This window comes from Netta rufina (genome assembly GCF_964035555.1).
Source record: "Netta rufina genome assembly, chromosome: 28".
NCBI classification, from domain to species: domain Eukaryota; kingdom Metazoa; phylum Chordata; class Aves; order Anseriformes; family Anatidae; genus Netta; species Netta rufina.
In genome coordinates, this window is record NC_140152.1 from 476,603 (window position 1) to 497,583 (window position 20,981).

Genomic DNA, 20,981 nt, shown 5'->3' on the forward strand with positions numbered 1-20,981 from the left:
GGGTAGAGCAGACTCCCCGTGCACCCAGCGCTGTTTACTTGTCTTTCATAAATAGTACTAAATTCAGATTGAGTTGTATCTTCATTTATAACATATCTGATCTAGATCTCCCCTCTTCATTTCAAGCCACCCTCCTGCCCCCCTTGTCCTATCCCTACACCCCCTGACACAGGGTCCCTCCTCTCCCCATCTCTCCTGCAGCCCCTTCAGGCACTGGCAGGCCGCTGTGAGGTCTCCCCAGAGCCTTCTCTTTCCATCCTGTCCTCGTAGCAGAGCTGATCCAGCCCTGGAGCCACTGACCGCAGGACGAGGGTTGCAGAGGGTGGGCTGGAGGCACCAGCTCGGGCTGTATGCCACATCAGGACCGCTTTGCGGCTGCCCCACGGGGATGGCAGGGGCTCTTCCCACACAGAAGTGTTCGCTCTCGCTCCCACCTTCCTGGATTTTTCCAGGGCAGCCCCAGGCCCCTTTGGGGCCGGGGTTTAGCCTGCATAGGACCGCGGCCGGGCGCCCGTACCCGTAGCGCCGGGGGGATGCTTCCCTCTGCCGGCACCGCCGTGTCTCTGCAGCGAGGAGAGGACAGCGCCGGCCGGGGGCAGCACCTCGATCCCTGCAAGAGTCAGGGCCCCAGGTCCCATCTGGGAAACAAGAAGAAAAAAAGGAAATATAGCGAATTTCTTCTAAAGGCTGCCGAGGACTGGGTTAGCTTTATTTGCCTCCTTCTTGGGGCACACGGTCTCAGGTTTTCTACTCTCCCAGACCGTGCCTTATTTGCTTGTAAATCTCCAATAAAATTGCTTGATCACATCCTCTAGTTATGGGGGAAGATCCCTGCATCTTCCTGAGATCCCCAGAGGGTCTGAGGAATGAGATGCACTGGCAAACTGGCTGCATGCTTGTTCACACAGGGACCGTCTCTCCATCCGGGGCTGGCATGAAGGTGCCCATAGGAGAAGTTGTTGCAGCTGATTTGGTGTCCCCACAGCTCTCCTGTAGCTGGATACCAGTCCGTCCCAGCAGGACCAGCTGCTGGGAATCTACAGCAGCCGGCAGATCTGGGGGATCTCATTCCTGTTATGAGGTCACAGAAGCGTGATGTGATGTGGAAATCCTCGTGTATGGAGCAGTAATGGCCCAGTTGTACAGGATTCACTCCGTGGAGGCACTAGGCTAGGAATGAAGTAGCTGAAGCAGTGCAAAGCACAGACATAGTATCATGATGTATAATAGATAATATGTCATTCTGAGCATCTGTGCTCCAGCTTGTATGAAAAGTCCCAGACCTGAATTTCAACCCATGTCAGCATTTAAGGTCCAGCCTTTCAGTTGCTGTCACTTGCACAGTAAATTACCAGCTTCATGTAAATGTGCCCAAACACAGAAAGTTTAGATCAGTTTAAATGCTTCTACCAGACATCAAATACCAGACGCAGCTTTAAAATCAATTCAGTTAAATCAGAGCTGGGTTTTTTATTTTAAGACAAACAAAACGCAGCTTCTGAGGAACCCAGTGCAGTGAATCCCAAGGGAGGGGAGATAAAGCCACCCTGGGATGGGCGGAGGGGGGGGGACAGGGAGAGGGAAGCATTGTTTTCTACAAAGAACAGGAAACGAGCCTCAAAGAGTACATGAAAGAGACCTTAAAACAAATGCAGATCAGCAAGGGGGGGGGGGGGGGGGGGGAGAGCCTCTCCCCTCATCTCCCAGCTGCTCTGCCCAGGGGCAGCCTGCAGATCTGCTGCTTTTAGCGAGGGGGCTCCGGTTGGGGAGAGACAAGGGTGCTGGGAGCTGTTGTCCCCTCCCGGGGCAGGGCTCTGTGAAGCTCCAGAGGAGCCAGAGGAGACAGGATTCGCCCAGAGAAAGAGGGCCCCATGCTCTGCTTCACCCACGGGGATGCAATTAACGGAGCTTGGACAACACCGTGCTTCATGCCCTGGGAGGGGGCAACTGGGCAACGCTTGGGCTTTGCCACAAGGCTGTTCTTCCTGCTCGCCCAGTGCATGGGCACTTACAGTCCCCTGCAGCGCTCACATGCCTCTGCGCAGCTCTGGTGACAGGGCAGCTCAAGGAGAGGGGACACCGACATGGTGCCCACGGGCTCCTCGCCTTGTGGCAGAGAGCCTGGAGCTTTCTGGCACGCAGCAGGGCCAGAGAAATGGAGACACAGTCAGCAAAGGGAGATTGCAGAGAGGCCAAAATGTACCATCTTTCAATGCAGCTCTTCATGAAAATGTCCATCGCTTCTCCAAAATAGCCCTGCTTTGGGCCCCTTCAGAGGTTCAAGCCCTCTGCTGAACATGGCTACTTCCTTCTGCTACTCCTAATAAAACATGGTTCATGTTAGAGCCAACTGGCAGAAACTAACAGGAACGCACCAGAAAGCCATTTCCTCACATAGGAGGAGAGCCGGTGGCCCGCTGCCAAAGGGGACAATGAGGGACTCTAGGGCTAGTCCTGCAAGCCCTCGTGTTCCTGTTTACATGGAGCCCAGATAGTCGATCAGAGAGTTTTCCCTGCATATTTTTAAGGTAATGTTTAACAAAGTCACCCACAGCAGTGCCACATCCCAGAGGGATCTGCAGGCAGAGGCTGCGTGTGTGGCAGGCGCAGAGGGCAGTGCTGTGTCCAGGCCAGACATCGCAATCACTGGGACCCCGACTTGTCCCTGAGGCCCTGCTGGTGGTCCCTGGGGGCGGTGGCCAGAGCTGGGAGGTGAAACACCGTGGTGACCCTGTTGGCGACAGAGCGGTCCTGTGGTGACCTTGTGCTGGTTTGAACAGGGCTGGGGCAGAGCCCCACAGGGCCTCATGCACCCTGTGACCAATGCCAGCGGGACCGCCTGAGCTCTCTCGGTCAGACACAACCAGAAACAGCACGGGCGGGTGCCACAGGCCTGGAGGTCAACCCCCTACCCCCAGACACCATGCCTGAAGGACGGGGACAGACCCCGTCCAGCCTTCAAGCCCCGCGGGCCCCTCTCAGCATCCCCGCAACAGGATGGATCCACGAGGGCTGCGTGCGTGTCGCGGCGAGCCGAGATACGGGGACGGGGACGGGGGGGTGAAGGACGAGCCGCCCCGCATCGAACCCCGCTCCCCCCACCCCGTTTGGCCGGGGGCCGCCCCCCCCTGAGCCCCCCTGGCCCCGAGGCGGCCGGGGCCGGGCAGGGGGCGCTGCCGTGCGGCGGGGCCGGGGGCTGCGCGGTGCGGTGCGGAGCGGGGCCGCCAGGGGGCGCGGCGCGGGGACGCCTTTGTTGCCGTTGGCGCCTTCCTCTATATAAGCGGCGGCTGTGCGCGGGCTCGGCTCGGCTCGGTTCGGCTCGGGGCGGGGGTTTTGCGGCTCGGCTCGGCCCGGCACGGTACGGCGGGAGGATGGAGATGAAGAAGCGGCTCACGCTGGAGCTGCGCAACAAGAAGCCGGGCGAGGTACTGCGGCCGCATGGCGGGGAAGGGAGAGGGGAAAGGGACAGGCGCTGGGGCCCGGCCCGGCTCGGCCCCGCTCGGCTCGGCCTGGGGACCGCGCACCGCTGGGGGCGGCGGCGGGGGAGAAGCGGCGGCTGCGGGAGGCCAGAGCGGGGCCCGGGCTGCGCTACCCCGAGCCCCGGGGCCGCCGCTGTGCCCGTGCCCGGCGGCTCGCCCGGCATGGCTGCGGGCGGCGCCAGGCTGAGATGGCTCCCGCCGCTCCGGGGCTGCCTAACATGGCCGGAGCGGCCCCGCGCACGCGGCTCGGCCATGTTAGGGGCGGCCCCGGGGCGCCGCCTGCCCCCTCCGCCCTTCCCGCCGCCCGCGGGCGCCATGGAGGGGCCTGGGCGGGCCGCGGGGGCCCGGGGCGAGGCCTCCGGGCTGAAGGGGGGGGAAGAGGGGGCTGCTGGTGGGTGCTTCCCCGGACTCTCGGCCGCGCGGGGTGCCCGCAGCAGGCTGGATCGCCTCCGTGTGTGTGTGTGTGCGCCTCCGGGCTCGCCCCACGTTCTCCGAGCATGGCCATGCGCTGCTCCTCTGCCAGAGCCTCCTCCAGCTCCGGCCTGCGGTGCTGCCGAGCTCCCGCTGCGGGCTAGGGGACGGGGGAAGGCGCCGTGCCATCTCCTGGGGCTCTTCTGGCTAACGTGAGGGACGTGGGGTGCTTCCAGCCCCCGGGGTGCCGCTTCCAGGACAGCACAACGCTCCAAAGGAGCAGCGCGGGCTGTGCTTTCCCCACCGCTGGTGATTCACGGCTCCTTTGCTCCTGCGCAGAAGCAGCCAGGACTGCGTGGGCTCACTGCACGAGCTCTGCACGGGGTGTCCTGGTAGAGGAGAGAACGTGGCTGTTGACATCAGGGGTGGAAATTCCCGTGCTTGGACCATATGCGTGTGAGTGGAGTTTCTGAAGGTTGCCGGTCAGCTTCTCAGAGGGGAGGAAATTTGGTGCCACGGCAGGGACGTGAGGAATCATGGAGGTGCTGTGCTAAATCCGCCTAACCTTTAAAAAAAAAAAAAAAAAAGAGGTGATAGCTGAGCTGCATTCAATCACTTTGCTGCTCAGTTTCCTTTGCTGTACTTCTCCAATGCCTCCTTGGCTGAACTTTCTGCTTCCCAGTGCCTGCCTGTGGCTAGTATGTCCTTTGCACAGCAGAGGAATGATGTCCCCTCATCTGGTGGGGCCAGTTAATCTGCCTTGCTGCTGGAGTGATTAGATCGAGCTGTACACAGTGGTCAGCTGAGGCTTGAGGGTTGGGTTTTTGCAGCTTTCCAAAGTATTTGTGTTGTCCTTTCAGCCTCTGCTCCTGGGAGCTGGCTCACTGCCACTGTGCTCAGTGGGTAGTGCTTCAGAAACAAGGCCTGCCCTTATCTGAGGCCAGCCTTGTGGCCCCACTGGCATCCTTATAGCAAGATAGCTGTGGCTGTCACCTTGTTTTTGTGACAGATCGGTACGTCTCTGCAGCATGCTGCCATGGGCAGCTTAAAATCAAGCTGGAGCATAAGGAAAAAAAGGCTGTAAATGGAGGTTGTGGTAGAGGTTAAAGCCTTCACAGATGGTAAAGGAACTTGCAGAACAAGAATGGTTTGAGGAGTAGAAGTGTCCCTTCGAGGCTTCCAGCTGCAGGTTTCCTCTTGTTTGACACCAGGAATTTGAGTGAGTGGCATGCTGGGGAAACGAGCAGGCTCAGAGTGTGCGTGCCCTGCAGCCGAGGCTGGTATGAGCCAGTACTGCCACTGGAATAAGCAGTCCTGGCTGATCAGTCCTGTTCTGCTGTTGCACTGCCAGCTGCAGCATTTGTTCTGCCATTCAGGGCAAGGCGCTAGTCCAAGTTAAAGATAGTCTCTTCACAGCTAGGTTGGTTCTTAACTTAGTAATGTTCACTCTCACCTCTGTGGCTGCACCAATGAAGCAGCATCTGTGAAGTGCTGGCTTTGGTCCCCTTTATGTTGGGGGGACTGAGTCTTAGTTTAATCAGAGACTTCTGTCTGAGGAGCAAAATGAGTTCAACTGCAGAACTCCCAGTTGAGCTTGTTTGCCGCTGAGCTTAGAGCCCTGACCAGTACAGCCACTTCTGGAGTGTGTTAACTCATTCTGAGCTTTCAGGGCTGCCCTGGCAACTTCACAGCACAAGAAAGTCTGCTTCTAGTAGGGCAAAGTGAATTTCAAATGACTTCTGGCTGATGTGAGCAGGAGAGTTAAAATTGGAGAGCTGCAGAGGAGGAATTTGGAGAGCATCATGAGCTTTCTGGCCAAGACTAATTTTTGCAATGTGCTGTGAAGAATGTGTGGGGTAAAAGCAAGTTTTGGGAATGGCCCATGAGAACTGGAGCTGGAGCATTCTGTGCTTCAGGGAGAGAGGAGGGTGCCAGGTATGCCTGCCCTTTGGGTACGTGGAGGGGGGGGGAACAGATCACTGCTGTGCTTTATGGTTGTAATGCCACAAGGGATTTTGTGCTGAATTACCAGGAATAGATTACCTCTGTGTGTGTAGTTTGTGCTTGGCAAAATATCATATGCCATCAGTGGCCGCCTCATGAAGGGCCTGGAGGTTTTGGAGAGTAGAGCTTTTGCTCTCTGCTGAGACTTCTACTAGGAATATATGCTTTCAGTGAAACAAACCCTCTGGGGGCAGGTTTTCCAGTGCCCAAAGCAGATCTAGTGTTGTGGGGGGAGCTGAAGAGGACAGAACCAGGTGATGTTTGGCCTATGGTTAGTTCAGCCTAAAGTGCCACTCTGGAAGCTTTTTGAGGCCTTGTGTGTGAGATGCTTTGCAGTTTCATGGTTCAGCCTGTGAAGGTTTCCTAGTAGAGAAGGCAGACCTTGGCTGGAATCATATGATGTGGTACAGTGGTAGCATGCTGCACAGCTTGTGCTTAGAGGGTAAAATCCTTGCCACAGTTACAGATGCTGACTTTGTGCGCTTACAAGAATTATTTGGCTTTTAAGACCTTGGATGCTCCTTAAGGTGAGTAGGGGGGACCTTCAGATGTGCATGCTGCTGTGAAATGTCAGTCACTCCGCCTAATGTCAGCTTCGTAGACTTTAGGTGAGGCTTGACTTGGGAATGCAGTGACAGCTTCTGAGTGTTTCTGTTGGTAGGTGAAGGAGCTGGTTCTTGACAACTGCCGCTCGGATGATGGGAAGATCGTTGGTCTCTCTTCAGATTTTGAGAACCTGGAGTTCCTCAGCATGATAAACATCAACTTGCTGTCTGTCTCCAACCTACCCAAGCTTAACAAACTCCGGAAGGTGAGTCAAACCTGTGGTCCTATCTCTCAGTAGTCCTTGTTCTGAGACCTTGCTGCCCTGGTGAGAACTTCTTTCCCTGCATCAGCCAGGAAAAAGACCATTTGATTCTGCTCTTTCCTTTGAGGCCTGTAAGCTGTGTGAGAGGTTGTTTTCTAATATTTGAGAGTATTTTTGAGCTCATATTTTTAACATCATTTTTCTCTTGCTTTTGGTATGCGGCTGTTAAACTTCAGTAACATATTTCAGGTTTTAGAAATTGCAGTTAGATAGCAAGATATGTAACCCTGCAGTACACAAGTGGCTGGGAGTGCTGTGTTAGCTTGCAGAAAAAGGGTCTCAAAACTGGAACTGCTTCTCTAATGAACAGGGTTCTGTTGTAGTCTGGTTGTCAGGGAATTTTATTCTATGTGTCAGAAGATGAAAAACACTTTGTGACCATATGATGCTTCCTCCTGGCAGCTGGAGCTGAGTGATAACCGGATTTCTGGTGGCCTTGAAGTTCTAGCAGAGAGAACTCCTAACCTGACACACTTGAATCTAAGTGGCAACAAGATCAAAGACATCAATACTCTGGAGCCCTTGGTGAGTGAAAGGCTGTGCTGGGATCTAAGGGATGACGTTTCCTTTGGGGAGCATGTCTGTGCAGCAGAAGTCCAACATCTTGGTAACTGTTCCAACAGCACTTCGTGGTTCTGATGGGAACAGATGAGTGGGTCCAATTTGAGGCTGGGCTAATAGTTAATGGCTCCACTGTCTGGAAAACCAGCAGCCAGTTGCTAAAAGAAGCATGAAATTGGGCTGGATGAGTAAAACTGTGGATGCAGTGCTCAGTGTCCATCTGAGAAAGAAAGGACCGTTAATGGGTCGGATGCAGTTTGAGGTAGGTGGCACCTGGGGTGTCATGGAGATGAGTTGCTTGGACACCAGCGAGGGTTTCCATTGCATCAGTCCAAAGATGCTGTCCTGCTGGGCTGTGACCCTTGCACTCAGGGTGCTGTCACAGCTTGAATCGCAAGGTGTTCCTGTTATAAATGCAGGAAATGCATCCCTGGTGCATCTAAACTGCCCCAAAGGCGGCTCTTGCCTTGTCATCTAGACTCTGTAGTTTTGAAAGGCCTGATCTAGGGTCTTTGCCTCTGTAGCTATTACGTTTTGTCCCTACATCCATTCCAGAAAGAGCTTGCAACTGCTCTCCTGTACTTAGCCTGGTGCACAGTGCGATAGCCTGTTTGGAAGAGCTGCTGTGGCTGTGCTGAAAGGCACATCAGGTTTAGGCTGCAGATACTGCTTTGGTCTGCTGCCTGTATTGTGCTCTCTGGTATTTTGCCTGATGTTTTGGGGCAGAATGAGTCTGGTTCAGTGATCCATCCTGCTTTGTGAGAGCTGGGCACTGTGTGCTTGTTGCCTGCTCTGTCCTAGAGGAATTAAGATTCCCATGTGGCTTCAAAGGGAGCTGTCTTCAAGGAGGGGAAGCTGTAGGACAGGAGATGGATTAAAAAGGAGTTGTATTTTATTGTGAATGTTGTCCTACACTTAGTAAAAGCAGCAACTTATCTCCACCAGAAGAGCACAAGGTGAAAAGAACGCATGCAAAGACTGCTTTGCCATAGGTATGGTTAGGAAACCAGCTGTATTCTGATGGCTGCATGATCCTCTAATACTGTTGATTTGTAAATGATCTACTGATTTGATCTTTGCAGAAAAAGTTGCCAAACCTGCATAGTCTGGACCTCTTCAACTGTGAGGTGACAATGCTCATCAACTACCGGGAGAGTGTGTTCACCCTTCTGCCCCAGCTCACCTACCTAGATGGATTTGATGCTGATGACCAGGAAGCCCCTGACTCAGACCCTGAAGCAGATGGGGATGGACTGGAAGATGAATATGAGAATGGGGAAGGTAAGGATTTTCTCCTCATGGTTTTATTTCTGGGGATCAACTCCTTTTTCCCTTCTGTGTGATTGTGTTGCTAAAAAAAAAAAGCGATTATAACTTGCTGCTTAAGTAGTGGCTGTCTGGACAACCTGTCCCCATTCCTTCCTTTGGCAGGCAGCATGAGAAGTGAGACTTGCTGCAGGCTGACAGGGCTTGTTGCTGGCACTCCCTGTGCAAGCTTGTTTTTTGTGATTTCCGGGCTATTGCTCGTGTAGTGCTGGAGTAGGAGGTGTGAGCATACTGTCTGGGAATAGCAAGTATTTTGAAACTTTAATGCTTACTTTCATCTTTTGATAGAAGGTGAGGAAGAGGAAGATGATGATGAGGAAGATGATTTGGATGAAGAAGTCATTGATGAAGAAGATGATGAAGATGATGACCTTGAAGGTGAAGAGGAGGAGGATGGAGTAGATGATGAGGTGAGACTTTTTGTTGTCAGTGTATATCCACAGCAGTGAGTTGGCATGTTCAATAGTGCATTCATCCCTTAATCTTGTGACCCATCTGACCAGGTGTCAGATGCTTCTTCATGGGCAGATCCAAGGGGTCTGTCCTGCCCTTGGCTCTGGCTATTCCCATCTGGCTACCTTTTGACTCCATCCAATGAGTTTGCCTGTTCAGTATTTGTTTACTGCTTGGATCAATACTTCTGTACTTCAAGTGATAAACTGTGACTTCAAGTGATAAAACTGTACACCCCCTTACTCCTAAGGGGTGCAAGAGGCTATTGAGGAAACAGGAGCTTCTCCATGCTCAGCTTGTACCTGTCACCCTTAGGTTAGAGTAAGGCAGGAGAAGAGGTGAAGAGGAAAGGGTGGTAACAGAATTACACCTTGCTCATGGGATTGTGGCTTGTGTAACAAGGTGTCTTGTTTTGATTCCAGGAGGAAGATGAGGAGGAAGATGGTGAGGATGAAGAAGATGATGAAGCTGATGATGGTAAGTTGAATTCTAACAAACTGTTGGCAAAGCTGCCTTGACAGTCTTGCACATTCTTTGGATTCTAAGAGCTTCCCAAGCTTCTGCGCTGTGCTCTTGTTGCCTTCAGCTCTTCCTTGATAAGTGCAGTGCTCTGACTTGTGGGCACTGCTAAGCTGCTGCTTATGCCTGAGCTAACTAGAGTATAACATCTATAACCTAAGGGTCATGCGCTGCTGATGGGGAAACAAGTTTCAGTGCCTCTTAATGCTTACTGAGCTAAGTAGGTGTGCCAAATAGTAGAGGTAAATTGCCTAGGGAACCAGTTCTGAACAGTTTATCCTGATAGTTCATGCAGGATTAGGGCTTCTGTCATGGAAGCTCATGTTAGCAGTCTTCGTGAGGAGATGCTCTTGAATGCTTGTGTTCCTTTCTCCTATCAGCTATGGAGAGGGTAGTAAAGCTGAACTTGATTTGAGTCCAGACTCCTTTAGTTCTAACAGGGTGTAAGCACCTAAATTAATGTTGATAGAATATAGTGGCTGGCATGACTTTAAATGACCTTGTATCAGTTTGGTTAGAAATGACCAAATTCTACAGATCCTATACTTCTGAGAGTGTTCAACAAAAAAGCCTTTTGAAGCACTTGATGGAATGTGGGATGCTTAGAGGGCATAAAAATACTTAATGTCTCATATGAGTCTGTGCTTCTTAGTAGCATGGGAAGCTGAGCAGGGTGGATCTCTGTTCTGTAATGGTGAGAGTCTAGTCTGTGCTTGTTCACTGGCAAGCTGTGGCTAATGCAGCTTGTAGCCACAGTTTGAGTGCTGTTCCACAAGACTGAACAGGCAGAGCTTCATGCTTCACCTCTTTTTGCAGACCTTCCACGAGGGGAAAAGAGAAAACGAAATCTAGAGGATGAAGGAGAGGAAGATCCAGAAGATGAAGAGGATGATGAGGATGACTGATCCCAGCAAGCCAATCAGTTTTACAGACTATGACTGTGCTTGTCTTAACTTCCCCATTGTGTCTATGTGAGACTGTAAATCCCTGTCTCCCACTCCTCCCCCCTTTGTATGGCTGCAGCGTCCACAATATATTTTTTTAAGATGTAGAATACTGTAGGCATTCAGGGGAATCTTCCATACAAGGCTCTCTTTCTCACAAGTATCTCATGACCAAAGGCTTTCTCCGTTCTGTGGTTTGTGCAGCAGTTTGCAAAAAAAAAAAAATCCTCCTAGGGTATCTTTCATGTCTGAAATCAGCCTTGCCACACAAGAGCTCCAGCTTGCCACCCTGCCTGACAGCAAAGAAGGTGTTTGCTATCTGCATGCCCTCAGACCTGCTTTCTGAAGACGCTTGAGCCATCTTGAGCAGTGGGTGCAAATCTGGTTCATCTGAATGGACTCTAAGCAAATGATCACTGAGGTCTCTCTGATCAGAAAAAAATGGTGATGTGATCTCTGGAGATGCTTGAAGATACTTTAGTGCTGGGGATGTGGGGTGCCTGGGGTCTTGGATGGGGGGGTTGACTGTTGACTGCTTACAAAGACCCTGGTACCTCTGGTGATGCACCTTGCAGTAGCCCTGTACTTGCTTTCCTGTTTTTTTTTATAAACTGGAATATTTTTTTCCTGATGGCCACCTAATACCTTCCACTTGCACACCCAAGTAGGGCTGATTTGTGGCTGTGAGCCTCTGCTGTGATGAAGTTTCTCATCGCCATAGCAGCCTTTAGGAAGAGATAGGAAATAGCAGGTTTAGGGATACTGCACTTCTGTCAAACTCCATTTCGCACTGTACAGAACATGTTCAACCAGTATCACTGTGATGCACCTAACTCGGCGTTCCCCGGGAGACCGTGTTAGCCTATATATTCTCAGGGTCCTTCTGCTAGCCAGTAACAGCTCTGGACAGTTGCCTCAGCGCTAGCCTGGTGTATGCGTCGTCCTCCTTTTTCCTTTTCAGCATGAAGAGAAGTGCATTGATCAGAAGTCCAGCTCATTCCCATTCAGGCTATTTGCGCACTGCAGGAGTGCAGACAGCGCTGCGGACCGTGTCTCCCTCTGACCTGGGGTGTGTAGAGCGGGGAGGGGGGGGGGCTGAAATTGGCCAGGGGTAGCTCTCCACTGCAGGGTCTTTGGCCCTTCCTTCCTCTGCCTTGAGGTGTTCAGACAGCACAGCTGATAGCTTCTGGAGAGACCTGGCCCTGTGGCCTCCAGGGATGGGAACCGGTGGGTGTTGGGTGCTGGGACAGCAGTGCTTGGGCGGGGCAGCTGCTGCTTGGAGGAGCACAGTGCTGGGGCTCCGGGGCACTGGCACTGCGTGGAGCTCCTGGTTGTTGCTTGGGCAATCTGTCAGAACCCAGCACTTGGAGGTGAGGTTCACAGCGGTTCCTTCAGGAGTGGTGTGTGTTGCAGCACATCTGAGTCTCTGTTGCTTTGTTCTGTTCTTGCTGTTGTCTCTTGCATTGTACAGTAGCTGTAACCATTTGGAGAAGAACTACTCCTGTAAAATGCAAACTGAGTAACTTATAAATGTTAAAGGAATTAAAAAAAAAAATCAGAGCAGCAGTTACTTCTAATTTTTCCCTGCATTTTTAGCAGATTGTATGGATTTTATATTAGCCTAGTAACTGTCAGGTTTTGATTGGTCAGACTAGTCCCAGAAATAATGATCTCCGGCCCTTTTGTATCTTTTGTTACAAAATTTGGATAAAACTTTTAATAAAGACTTCAGTTTTTAAAAATCCATTGCAATGAATGTTGTCTTAACTGCCCCTGCTCTATGAACACCAGAGCTGCGAGCAGCCTGTGGAAGCTCTGGGGTGGTTTTTCTTGAGCAGCTGGATCTCATCAGCAGTGGTGACTGTCCTGTTCACCCAGGCATGGCTTTTTTTTTTTTTTTTTTGCTCTGAGCCCCAGCTGAGTGGATTCTTGGTAAGTGCAGCTTGTCTGTTCTTGCTCTGCAGGGCTGGCTTGGGCAGGGCTGTTTACGGGGTGGTGGTGGTGATATGGGGGCTTTGGGGTGGGGAATCACATTGGGGAGGGATGTGGATCAGCCTGATACAGCGGGGTGCTTGCATGAATGTGGGGGCTCTGTGGGGATGATGCAGCCTTCACTCTGTGCTGCTCCTGGAAATGGCCACAGCAAGGTTCATGGGTAGCTGCAAGAGCTGTTTCTTGGGGAACCAGGTTAGTGTGTGTCTGCTCTTCTGGTCTGTATGGAAAGTCTGCTTAAATGCTGAGAAGTCCTAGTTTTAAGACATTTTTAATATTCAATTCTGCTGGATGCTCAGCTCTGCTGAGGACAGGGCTTACAGCTCCAGGGTGGTGCAGGGTGAGGAGGAGGTGGGTGAGCAGCCCCAGCTCTGGGTTTTGGGGGGCTGCCCAAACCCTGCCCTCAAGCAGGAAGCTGCTGGAGGGTTCAGGGAGGCTGATGTGTGAGCTGTGCACAGCTCCCTGGGGGCTGGAGGTGCCTTTGCATTGCTGTGATCCTGGCCTGGCTCTGGTGAGCTGCTGCTGTGCTAGATCTGCACAGCCATGGGTTTTGCCTAGGGGTCTTTGCAAGGTTAGGGCGCCCAGCACTGTGCTCTGGGGCTAGTGTGAGGAGCTACGTGGAGGAACAGAGCTCCAGCTACAGGGCTGGTTGTGCAGAGACCCCCCTTCTGCTGCTGCTCAGCCTCCTCCAGAGTGGGGGCTGCCCCTTTTTACTACAGGCACAACCCCTGCTGGGGCTGCTCCCCTCTCCTCACATGCCTTTCCCTGCTCAGACAGAGGTGGGTGTGCTGGAGCTCTGTCCTGCAGGCAGAGCTGTACAGGGGAAGGTGGGAGCATGCAGCCTCCCGCCCACCCCCCCAACCCCCAACAGACAGGACCTGTGTAATGGGGCCAATGTGACTGGGAAAGCACAGCTCCAGCTGAGCTGCAGGAACTCCTGTGTGCATCCTGCCATGGCTGCTGTGTGTGGTGGGGGGAGCCTGGAGGTCTCCTGCAGGGGGGCAAGCAGGCTGCAGCCATCACTTGCAGCAACTCCAGCCCCTTGGAGCAGAGCTCAGCGGGTGAAGGAGGGACTTGGGCCTCCTAGCAGCCCTCCCTGGGTGGGATGCGTAGGAGCTGACCTAGAGGGAATGGTACAGTGCCATGGGGCTGGGCTGGATGCTCCCCCTGCTCCAGGGCTGGTGCTGGGGCACAGCACTGCTATTTTAGGCTCTTCTTCCCTGTTGTACTTCAGGCACTACATCCCTGGTACCAGCAGCCTAGGGTGGGTGCATGCATCCCCTGGGGCTGCATCCAGACAGTGCTGATGCAAGGGGCAGGGCTACCTTATTCCAGACCAAGGAAATCAAAATCCCTGTGCATCTTCCCCCTCCCAGGGTGCTGCAGGGCTCCCAGCCAGGCAGAAGGGTGGGGGCTGCCCCTAGACCTGCTTTGGTGTAAACCTTCCTGGGATGGTGCTGCCTTACGAGCCCTGTATGGTTTGGACCTGTTCACAAGGGGATACAGAGACCCCCCTGTTCCTCCATGCAAACCCACCCCTTCTCCTCCCTTCCCCTGTCTTGGGACCCACTGAGGGAGCCCTGCCTTCTTGTTCCCCATCTGCTTTTTTTTTTTTTTTTGGGGACTGGCACAACTTTGCCCATTGCCCCCCACCATGTGCCCCCACAGAGGATCCCCCAGCCACTGCTCCTGTATGCTTCCCATTTATTAACTTCCAGACCTCGTTTCAGAGAAGTCCACCACCTCTAGAGCATCCACCAGGCTTCCCCTGAGCCCCTGGGGCAATGAAAAACCTTTAGGAGAGGGAGAGACACGCAGGGTCCAGGGGCTTAGCATTTCCAAAAATAAAAGGGAGAGGGGAGTAGAAAGTCAAGAAAACAAAGGTTGTTCCCCCTCTGCCACCCCACGCTGGAGTGATGCTCCCCGTGCCCCTGTCCCAGTGCGGTGGCATGGGGTCTGCAGTGCCCTTTGCCCAGCCAGGGTGGGGGGATCCCCAACAGGGGCAAGGTCCCTCAGAGCTGCGAGTACAGGGAGTTCTCCATCTCCGGCGTCAGCTTCGAGTGGAAGGAGGCGAGGCCCACCCTGAAATCTGGAAGGAGAGGGAAGAGAGCTGTCAGGGCTGGGGCCGAGCTCCTGGGATATGGCAGGAGACGTGCAGCCTCCCTGGGGCATTGCTGCGGGTCAGGGGCACACCGCACCCCTGGGTGCTGCCCACTGTGGCAGTGACATGGGGGCAGGCACTGGGGCCATTGATGCCTTCTTTCCCCCGAACTGGGGGAAAATCAGCTCAGTTCAGCATCCAGAGTGCACAGAGCTGCTCAATCCCATATAATGAGAGCATGTGGGCACTCGGGAGGGACCCCCTGCATCCTCCCTGTTCTCCCCCAAGGCCGTACCCATGTCTGCGTCCAGGCGCCCGGGTGGCGGCAGGTTCTTGCGGTGGTCCTCGATGTGCAGTGTCATCTCCTCCCGCGAGGCGGTGGAGTAGGGGCACTGCATGCAGGTGTAGCGGCCCCGCGTGTGCTCCCACACGATGCGGCTGTTGGAGGCGTGCCCTGCAAGGGTGGGCAAGGAGGGAAGCACAGCGCTCGCTGGGGAGCCCCCGGGGGTGGGAGCCCCGTGCAGAGCGGGATTTGGGAGTGGAAGCCCATGCTCCTGGCCCTGTATACACACAGGGTACCCTTTGTGCTTGGGGGGGACCCCAAGGCTGGGTGTAGAGCTGGCTGTGGGCATTGTGTGAGGCTGTGCTGCTTGGACCCCCTTTGCCTATCGCCTATGCACCTGCAGAGCAAAAGCAGGTGGTTTCCAGCTTGGCCACAGCCAGGGAAAATGGGGGTCTTTTGAGTCCAAGCAGCAGCTGCACCCCCAGTTTGTGCTGCCAATACAGCCAGGCTCAGCAGTTCCTTGGGGGGGGGTGCAGCCAGTGACCCCCCCAGTCTCCAAGCCTACCTGGGGAGCAGCTCCTCTGTGGAGGGCTCCCAAAAGCAAGGGTGCCCGCCCTCCCCACTGTGCTCCGGGGAACATCACAGCCTCCAAGGGGCCTCTCCCCTCCCCTGTGCCTCCCCCTTCCTTCCCCCCCCACCCCCTCAGTGACAGAAAGCAGCCCCCAAGCAGCCCCAGTAGTGCCAAACTAACCTGCGGTCACTCCTGAGCCAAAGCATGGGAGGAGTGGGCTGACACTCACACCTGCGGAGGGAATCGAGGGGCAAGACAAGCATTAGGTCTTCCCCTCCCTGGTCGGGGGGAAAGTTGGGGGGGCAGGCCTGGCCCGGCCCCGCCCCTGCCTCACACCCCAGCATGCCGGGGAGGAGCAGCAGGGCCGGGTAAATTTGGAGGTTGGTTATTTATTATTATTTTTTTGGTGGTTGCTTTCATTTTTTCCAATCAAGCATCTCTTTAGGTGGGAGAGGAGGGGAGCAGAGGTGGGATGGGGCAGGGGGTGGTTGGGGTGGGGTGAGGGGAGCCCAGAGAGGGACTGGGGCAGCCCTGGGCTGCAGTGGCTCTGGGCTGGGGAGGTGTAGGGGGGGAGGGATCCTCGCTGGCCGTCGGTGGGTCCTCATCCAGGAGCTGCTGGTCAAGGCGGGAGCAGAAGGTTTGCCCTAATGGCTGCCCGCGCTCACCTTGGCTTTTCTTCCAGATGGCGTTGGAGACGGGGGGGCCGTGGCTGGGCACGAAGGGCCGCAAACGGGGCTGCGCCGGGGGTGGAGGTAAACCATAGGGCGACGGGTGCACATAGGACAGGAACGGCACTGAGGAGGGGGGTGGCCCCGAGAACCGAGTCAAGGATGATGGCCCAAAAAGGTTGGGCTCCAGCAGTGGGAAGGGGTGGGGGGCCGGCGAGACGAGCGGCATCGCCTCCAGCGAGCTGGGCAGCTCGGGCAGGCTGGCGGGCAGTGTGGCGGGTGCTGCCGGGGCAGTGTCCGCGCCGGGAATGATGGCTTCTTTCTCTGTGTTCTGGATAATGCTCGGGAGCTTGGGCAGCCCCTCAGCTGCCTTGGCCGGGAGCTCCTTCTCCAGGGTGGAGGTAGCGGGCGGGACAGGCTTCTCGGCTTTTTGGGGTGGTGCAGGGCTGCCGGCGCGGTCAGAGCAGACGTGGAGGTGCTTGAAGAGGGAGCGGTGAGTGCGGAAGCGCAGCAAGCAGTTCTCACACCTGCAGGGTTGGCAGGCAGCATCAGTGCCAGGTCAAGTTCCCACCCACAGCCCCAGGAGCAGCATTCCCCCCGCCGCACAGCACATGAACCACTCCTGGGGGCTACCTGCAATGGGGGGGGGGGGGGAGGGAAGTGAGGCAAGGCTGAAAAGGGGATGTACAGGGTGCTCAGGGTTGTCTGGGTACTGCAGCGTGTCCCCAGATGGGATTTGGTGTGGGGCCATCTGCAATACCTGCGAGGGCTCTGCAGGGAGGTGGCAGAGCTGTGCAGGATGGTGATGGGGACAGGGTGGGGACTCACTTGAAGTAGCGGTTTGGCTTGTAGTGCACCTTCATGTGGGCCATGAGGTCCTGCATGCTGGGGAAGGTCTCCATGCAGCCTAGTGTGGGGCACTGGAAGGTTTTACCTGCAAAAAGAGACGAGGCAGAGTCAGCACAGCCCCAGCCGCACTGCACCCCCCTGTGGCAATGGGAGGACCCACCAACATGTCCCTGTCCCTTCCCATGCTCTCCCCACTGCTGGCTGGGGCAATGCAGCATCTCCCAGGGGCGCAGGCACCTTGAGGACAACTTGTGCAGTGATCCCCAGCTTCAAACCTTGCTTTTCCCCCTCCTATCCAAACAAAGAGCACCCTGGAGCAATCACGGGGTGTCCCGGTGCCCACCATCCCCCTTACCCTCAAGGGACTGCGTTGGTCTGTAGTGGACCTTCAGGTGGTCCATCAGCTCCTGCATGCTGGGGAAGGCCAGCTTGCAGCCGTAGCTGGAGCAGGCGTAGTGCTTCCCTGGAAGGAGAAGACAGCATTGGCCTTGGTCATCGCCCCCTCATCACCCGTGGCATCGCCCCCACCGTACTCAGCTCACCTGAGGCCGGTCTGCGCTTCAGCAGCCGCAGGTCCTGCGTGGGGGCTCCTCCACTCCCCACTGCTGGCATGGGGCCGCCAGGCAGAGCCGCTTCGCTGCAGCCTGTGGGGGAGAGGCTGTCAGGCAGCAGGCACGAGTGCCCTGTGCAGCCGCCATACACCCATGACCCTTGGCCCCCAGCCCCGAGCCTTGGAGCTGGGTGGGATTCAGGTGTTTTGGTGCCGTAACTGTGTGCTGAAATGCAGCTGTGTGGTTGGACCCAGGTTTCTGTTTGCAAAGGGGCCAGTTCCAGTGTGCTCATTCCTACTCTGCACAAATGGATACCTTACATGGCTTGGTCAGCTTGGGGCTTTGGGGGGGGGGGGTGTCTGTCTTCCTGGAGCGTGGTTCCACACAGGAGACATGTTCTCAGAGTGCTCCTTGCTGGATGCTGCCTTCCTGGATCCACCCACTGGGAGCCTCTGGAGGGGAGCATGGGGCGATGGCACCCACATGGAGGCCACCAGCAGCCCCTCTAGTGTCACAGCTGGCCACCACCCCTAGGAGTTGCAGCAAATGGGACCCCCACAGCAGCCAGAGCAAAGGCCTTTCGCCTCCTGAGGGACTCACCTGCCCCCTCTCCAGCGTATTTACCCCCCAGCGAGAAGGCGGGCAGAGCCTCATCCTTCTCTGTCTTCATGGCCTGGCTGGTGGCAGGCACAAGGCCAGGGGTTCGCTGCCGATGGTGTCTTCTCTTGGTGATGCTGCACCCAATGCAAGGGACAGAGGTTAGAGCCCACCAGGGAGCGACAACAACAGCCACCACTTCCTTTTCCCCCTCGGTGCCTGTGGTGCTCCTGCCTCAAAGGGGCTTTGTGGGGAGAGAGGCTACCAACACGGTCCCTCCACAGGCGGGCAGCTGTCGAGCACTGAAGCTAGAGCCATCACCATCCCTCCCCACCTGTCACCCTTGGGTAATACCAAGCCCCTGTCTCTGCTCCCACTGCATGACCAGGAACATGGCGGCAGGGCCCAACGCCTGGCTGATGGATGCCTGGGGGCAATTCCTTCATGAACATTACAGCAGGCGGTCCCCCAAAACTAACTGGCTTGGCCTTACAGACCTGTGGCACCAGCCTTGGCCACACAAGAGCCAAACAATAGCTCTCAGCAAAAGGCATCTCATATCTCCATGACCAAGACCAGCACACCCATATCTGTTCTGCCCTGCTCACAGCTGGATATGCCTACTAGCGTCTGCTCTTACAGGCATTTTCTCAGCTTTTCTGGAGAAAATAATCTTTAAACATATTGTTGGGGTGTTGTGGAATTGCAAGCCCTATTGGGAAGCGCATCCAAGAGGGATGGGAGGAAGGTCACAGCCAAGCTGTAACACCTAAAGATGTTGCTGGGCTTGGTGCTGGAGCCCCCGAGGAGAGCGGGATCCGTGCCCCAGAAGCTGGCAGCCCCGGTACACCACAGCTTCCCCAGAATAATTTCATTATTTCTTGAAAAATGCATTTTTTCAAGGAGCTGTATTTGAGGAGCTGTATGGAGGTGCTGAGCAAGAAGACAGCCCTGCCTCAACAGTTTGAATGCTTTCTCCCCCAAAAGATTCTTGCTATCCTTTTTTCCCAGCAAAACAGTCTCTCCTTAATTAATTAATTAAATTAATAAAAAAAAGCAAGTTAATAAAGATTAATAAAAAAAGCAAGTTAACCCCAAACAAAGCCAAAGGCCTGGGGTGGATGGATGAATAACTGAGCAGAGAGGGATCTCCTCGACATCACACCTCTTGCAGCAGAGGTGGCTCCATGACATTGCTGCACACTTGGCCCCAGGCCCTGGATTTTGGGGAGCTGGTGGCACCTGCATCGTTTTGCTGCCATTTCTCACCTCTTATGGGATGGTGTCTGACACAACAGGGCACTTTTCGCTGTTTTGCAGCCCTGAATGTGATGCCCTGAGCCAAGCACTGCTGACCTGCTGCTGCCTCCATCCCTGATGACCCCACATGGCCACCGCAGCTGTGACCCCCCATCCCATCCCCCCCTGATCCAGTGCAAACCCTGCCCTGGAAACCCAAATCCTGGAGCCACCGCAAACCCAGTGCCACTTTTCACTGGGTTTTCCTGCTGCAGGGTCAGGCCCCCCAAAGCCTGCTGGAACCCACTCCTCCCGCTCCTGTGGGACCCCAAAAAAATCCCTTGTTGGGGGCTAAGGGGGTGAGCAGGGGGTTTGTCATCTGCTTGTGCCGATTCAGTTAATAATTAATAAAGATCATCTCCCTCAAGTGAACACGAGGGTTTATGCATATTGGCAAGAACAGAAGAGGTTCACAAATCCACCCGGGGAGATAAACGGGACAAATACTCCCTTCTGAGCATCTCTGCACGACGGCCAGACTTCCTACAGCAGCTCCTCGGCACGGGAGAGGAGACAAAAGGCTGGGAACAAGGGGCTCACGCGGCCACTCCGCTGGGAGATGACAGCTGAGCGAGCGCAGGGACCCCCTGGTTATGGGGGGGGGCCTCGGCTCCCCGCCCCATGGCCAAGAGCTCCCTGGTGAGCACCCCCACAGCTGGCAGCCCCCCCACGGCTAGTGGCTCCTGTCTGCAATATGCCCGTGGCTACTAGCCCCTGTGGCCGGTAGCACCCCCGCCCCCCCCCAGCAACAGAGCTGTGGCCAGCAGCCCCCGCGGCCAGTAGTCCCACGGGACAACGCAGCCCTAGCATCCCCACGGACTGAGCCCCCTCCCCTCCAAACCTGGTCTCCCCCCTCCTTTGGGGGAGGGCGCACGGCTTCAACCCCCCCCCCCCGCTCCCCCCTCCCGGCCCTTCCTCACCTCCGAGCTCCGCGCACAGCCCCGCTGTCGCCCCCCCCGGAGCCCTGGGGTCGTATGTCCCCCCCCCCCCAAAAAAATAAAAAATTAAAGCGTCACCCCCAGCAGGGCCGCACGTACCGAGGCTGCGGGGGGGCCGGAGCCGCCCGGGGCGCGCATCAGCGGCGGCGCGGCCGCGGGGCCATTTTCTGCGCGGAGCTGTCGCGAGAGCCGGGGGGGACGGGGGGGGAGAAGGGGGAGGGGGGGGAGGAGGAGGAGGAGAAGGAGGAGGAGGAAGAGAGGCGGAAAGGGGAGAGGGGGACGCTTTGGGGGGGGGGGGGGGTGGCGGCCTGGACCCGCCCCGGTGTCGTCGTCGTCCTCCAGATCCCGGTTCCTGAGGTGGGGGGGGGGGGGGGGGGGGGTCGTGGTTCGCGATGCTGGAGCATCCCCGGGGAGGTGGCATCCTGAACCCCCCCTTACAGCATCCTGAGCCTCTTGGGGAACGCTGTGACTTTTGAAGACACCCCCCCCCCCCCCCGGTCGTCTGAGGTTTCCCTCGGAGCACCCCAGGTTCCTTGGAGCACCCCCCCGAAGCACCCCGAGCGCAAC

At 55.7% G+C, this 20,981-nt stretch overlaps 2 protein-coding genes across 4 annotated transcripts; one reads left to right on the plus strand and one right to left on the minus strand.

The window, feature by feature from the left end:
- The first annotated feature begins 3,269 nt into the window (after positions 1 to 3,269).
- LOC311219362 (acidic leucine-rich nuclear phosphoprotein 32 family member B) lies at positions 3,270 to 12,311 on the plus strand. Of its 2 annotated transcripts, none has more exons than XM_084302468.1 (7): positions 3,270 to 3,425; positions 6,556 to 6,705; positions 7,165 to 7,287; positions 8,406 to 8,604; positions 8,938 to 9,059; positions 9,525 to 9,579; positions 10,438 to 12,311. In XM_084302468.1, exons 1-7 carry the CDS (start codon positions 3,372 to 3,374, stop codon positions 10,524 to 10,526), a joined length of 792 nt encoding a protein of 263 aa, XP_084158594.1. In that variant the 5' UTR covers positions 3,270 to 3,371; the 3' UTR covers positions 10,527 to 12,311. The 2 variants fall into 2 exon arrangements, with proteins under 2 accessions (XP_084158594.1, XP_084158595.1); XM_084302469.1 differs by having other exon boundaries at positions 8,941 to 9,059.
- Positions 12,312 to 14,258: 1,947 nt separating this feature from the next.
- ZNF414 (zinc finger protein 414) lies at positions 14,259 to 20,609 on the minus strand. Of its 2 annotated transcripts, XM_084302556.1 has the most exons (9): positions 20,514 to 20,609; positions 18,181 to 18,314; positions 17,572 to 17,673; positions 17,385 to 17,492; positions 17,009 to 17,114; positions 16,178 to 16,707; positions 15,693 to 15,743; positions 14,954 to 15,112; positions 14,259 to 14,646 (listed from the first exon to the last, which is right to left on the minus strand). In XM_084302556.1, exons 2-9 carry the CDS (start codon positions 18,248 to 18,250, stop codon positions 14,570 to 14,572), a joined length of 1,203 nt encoding a protein of 400 aa, XP_084158682.1. In that variant the 5' UTR covers positions 18,251 to 18,314; positions 20,514 to 20,609; the 3' UTR covers positions 14,259 to 14,569. The 2 variants fall into 2 exon arrangements, with proteins under 2 accessions (XP_084158682.1, XP_084158683.1); XM_084302557.1 differs by lacking the exon at positions 15,693 to 15,743.
- Between the last annotated feature and the right edge of the window lie 372 nt (positions 20,610 to 20,981).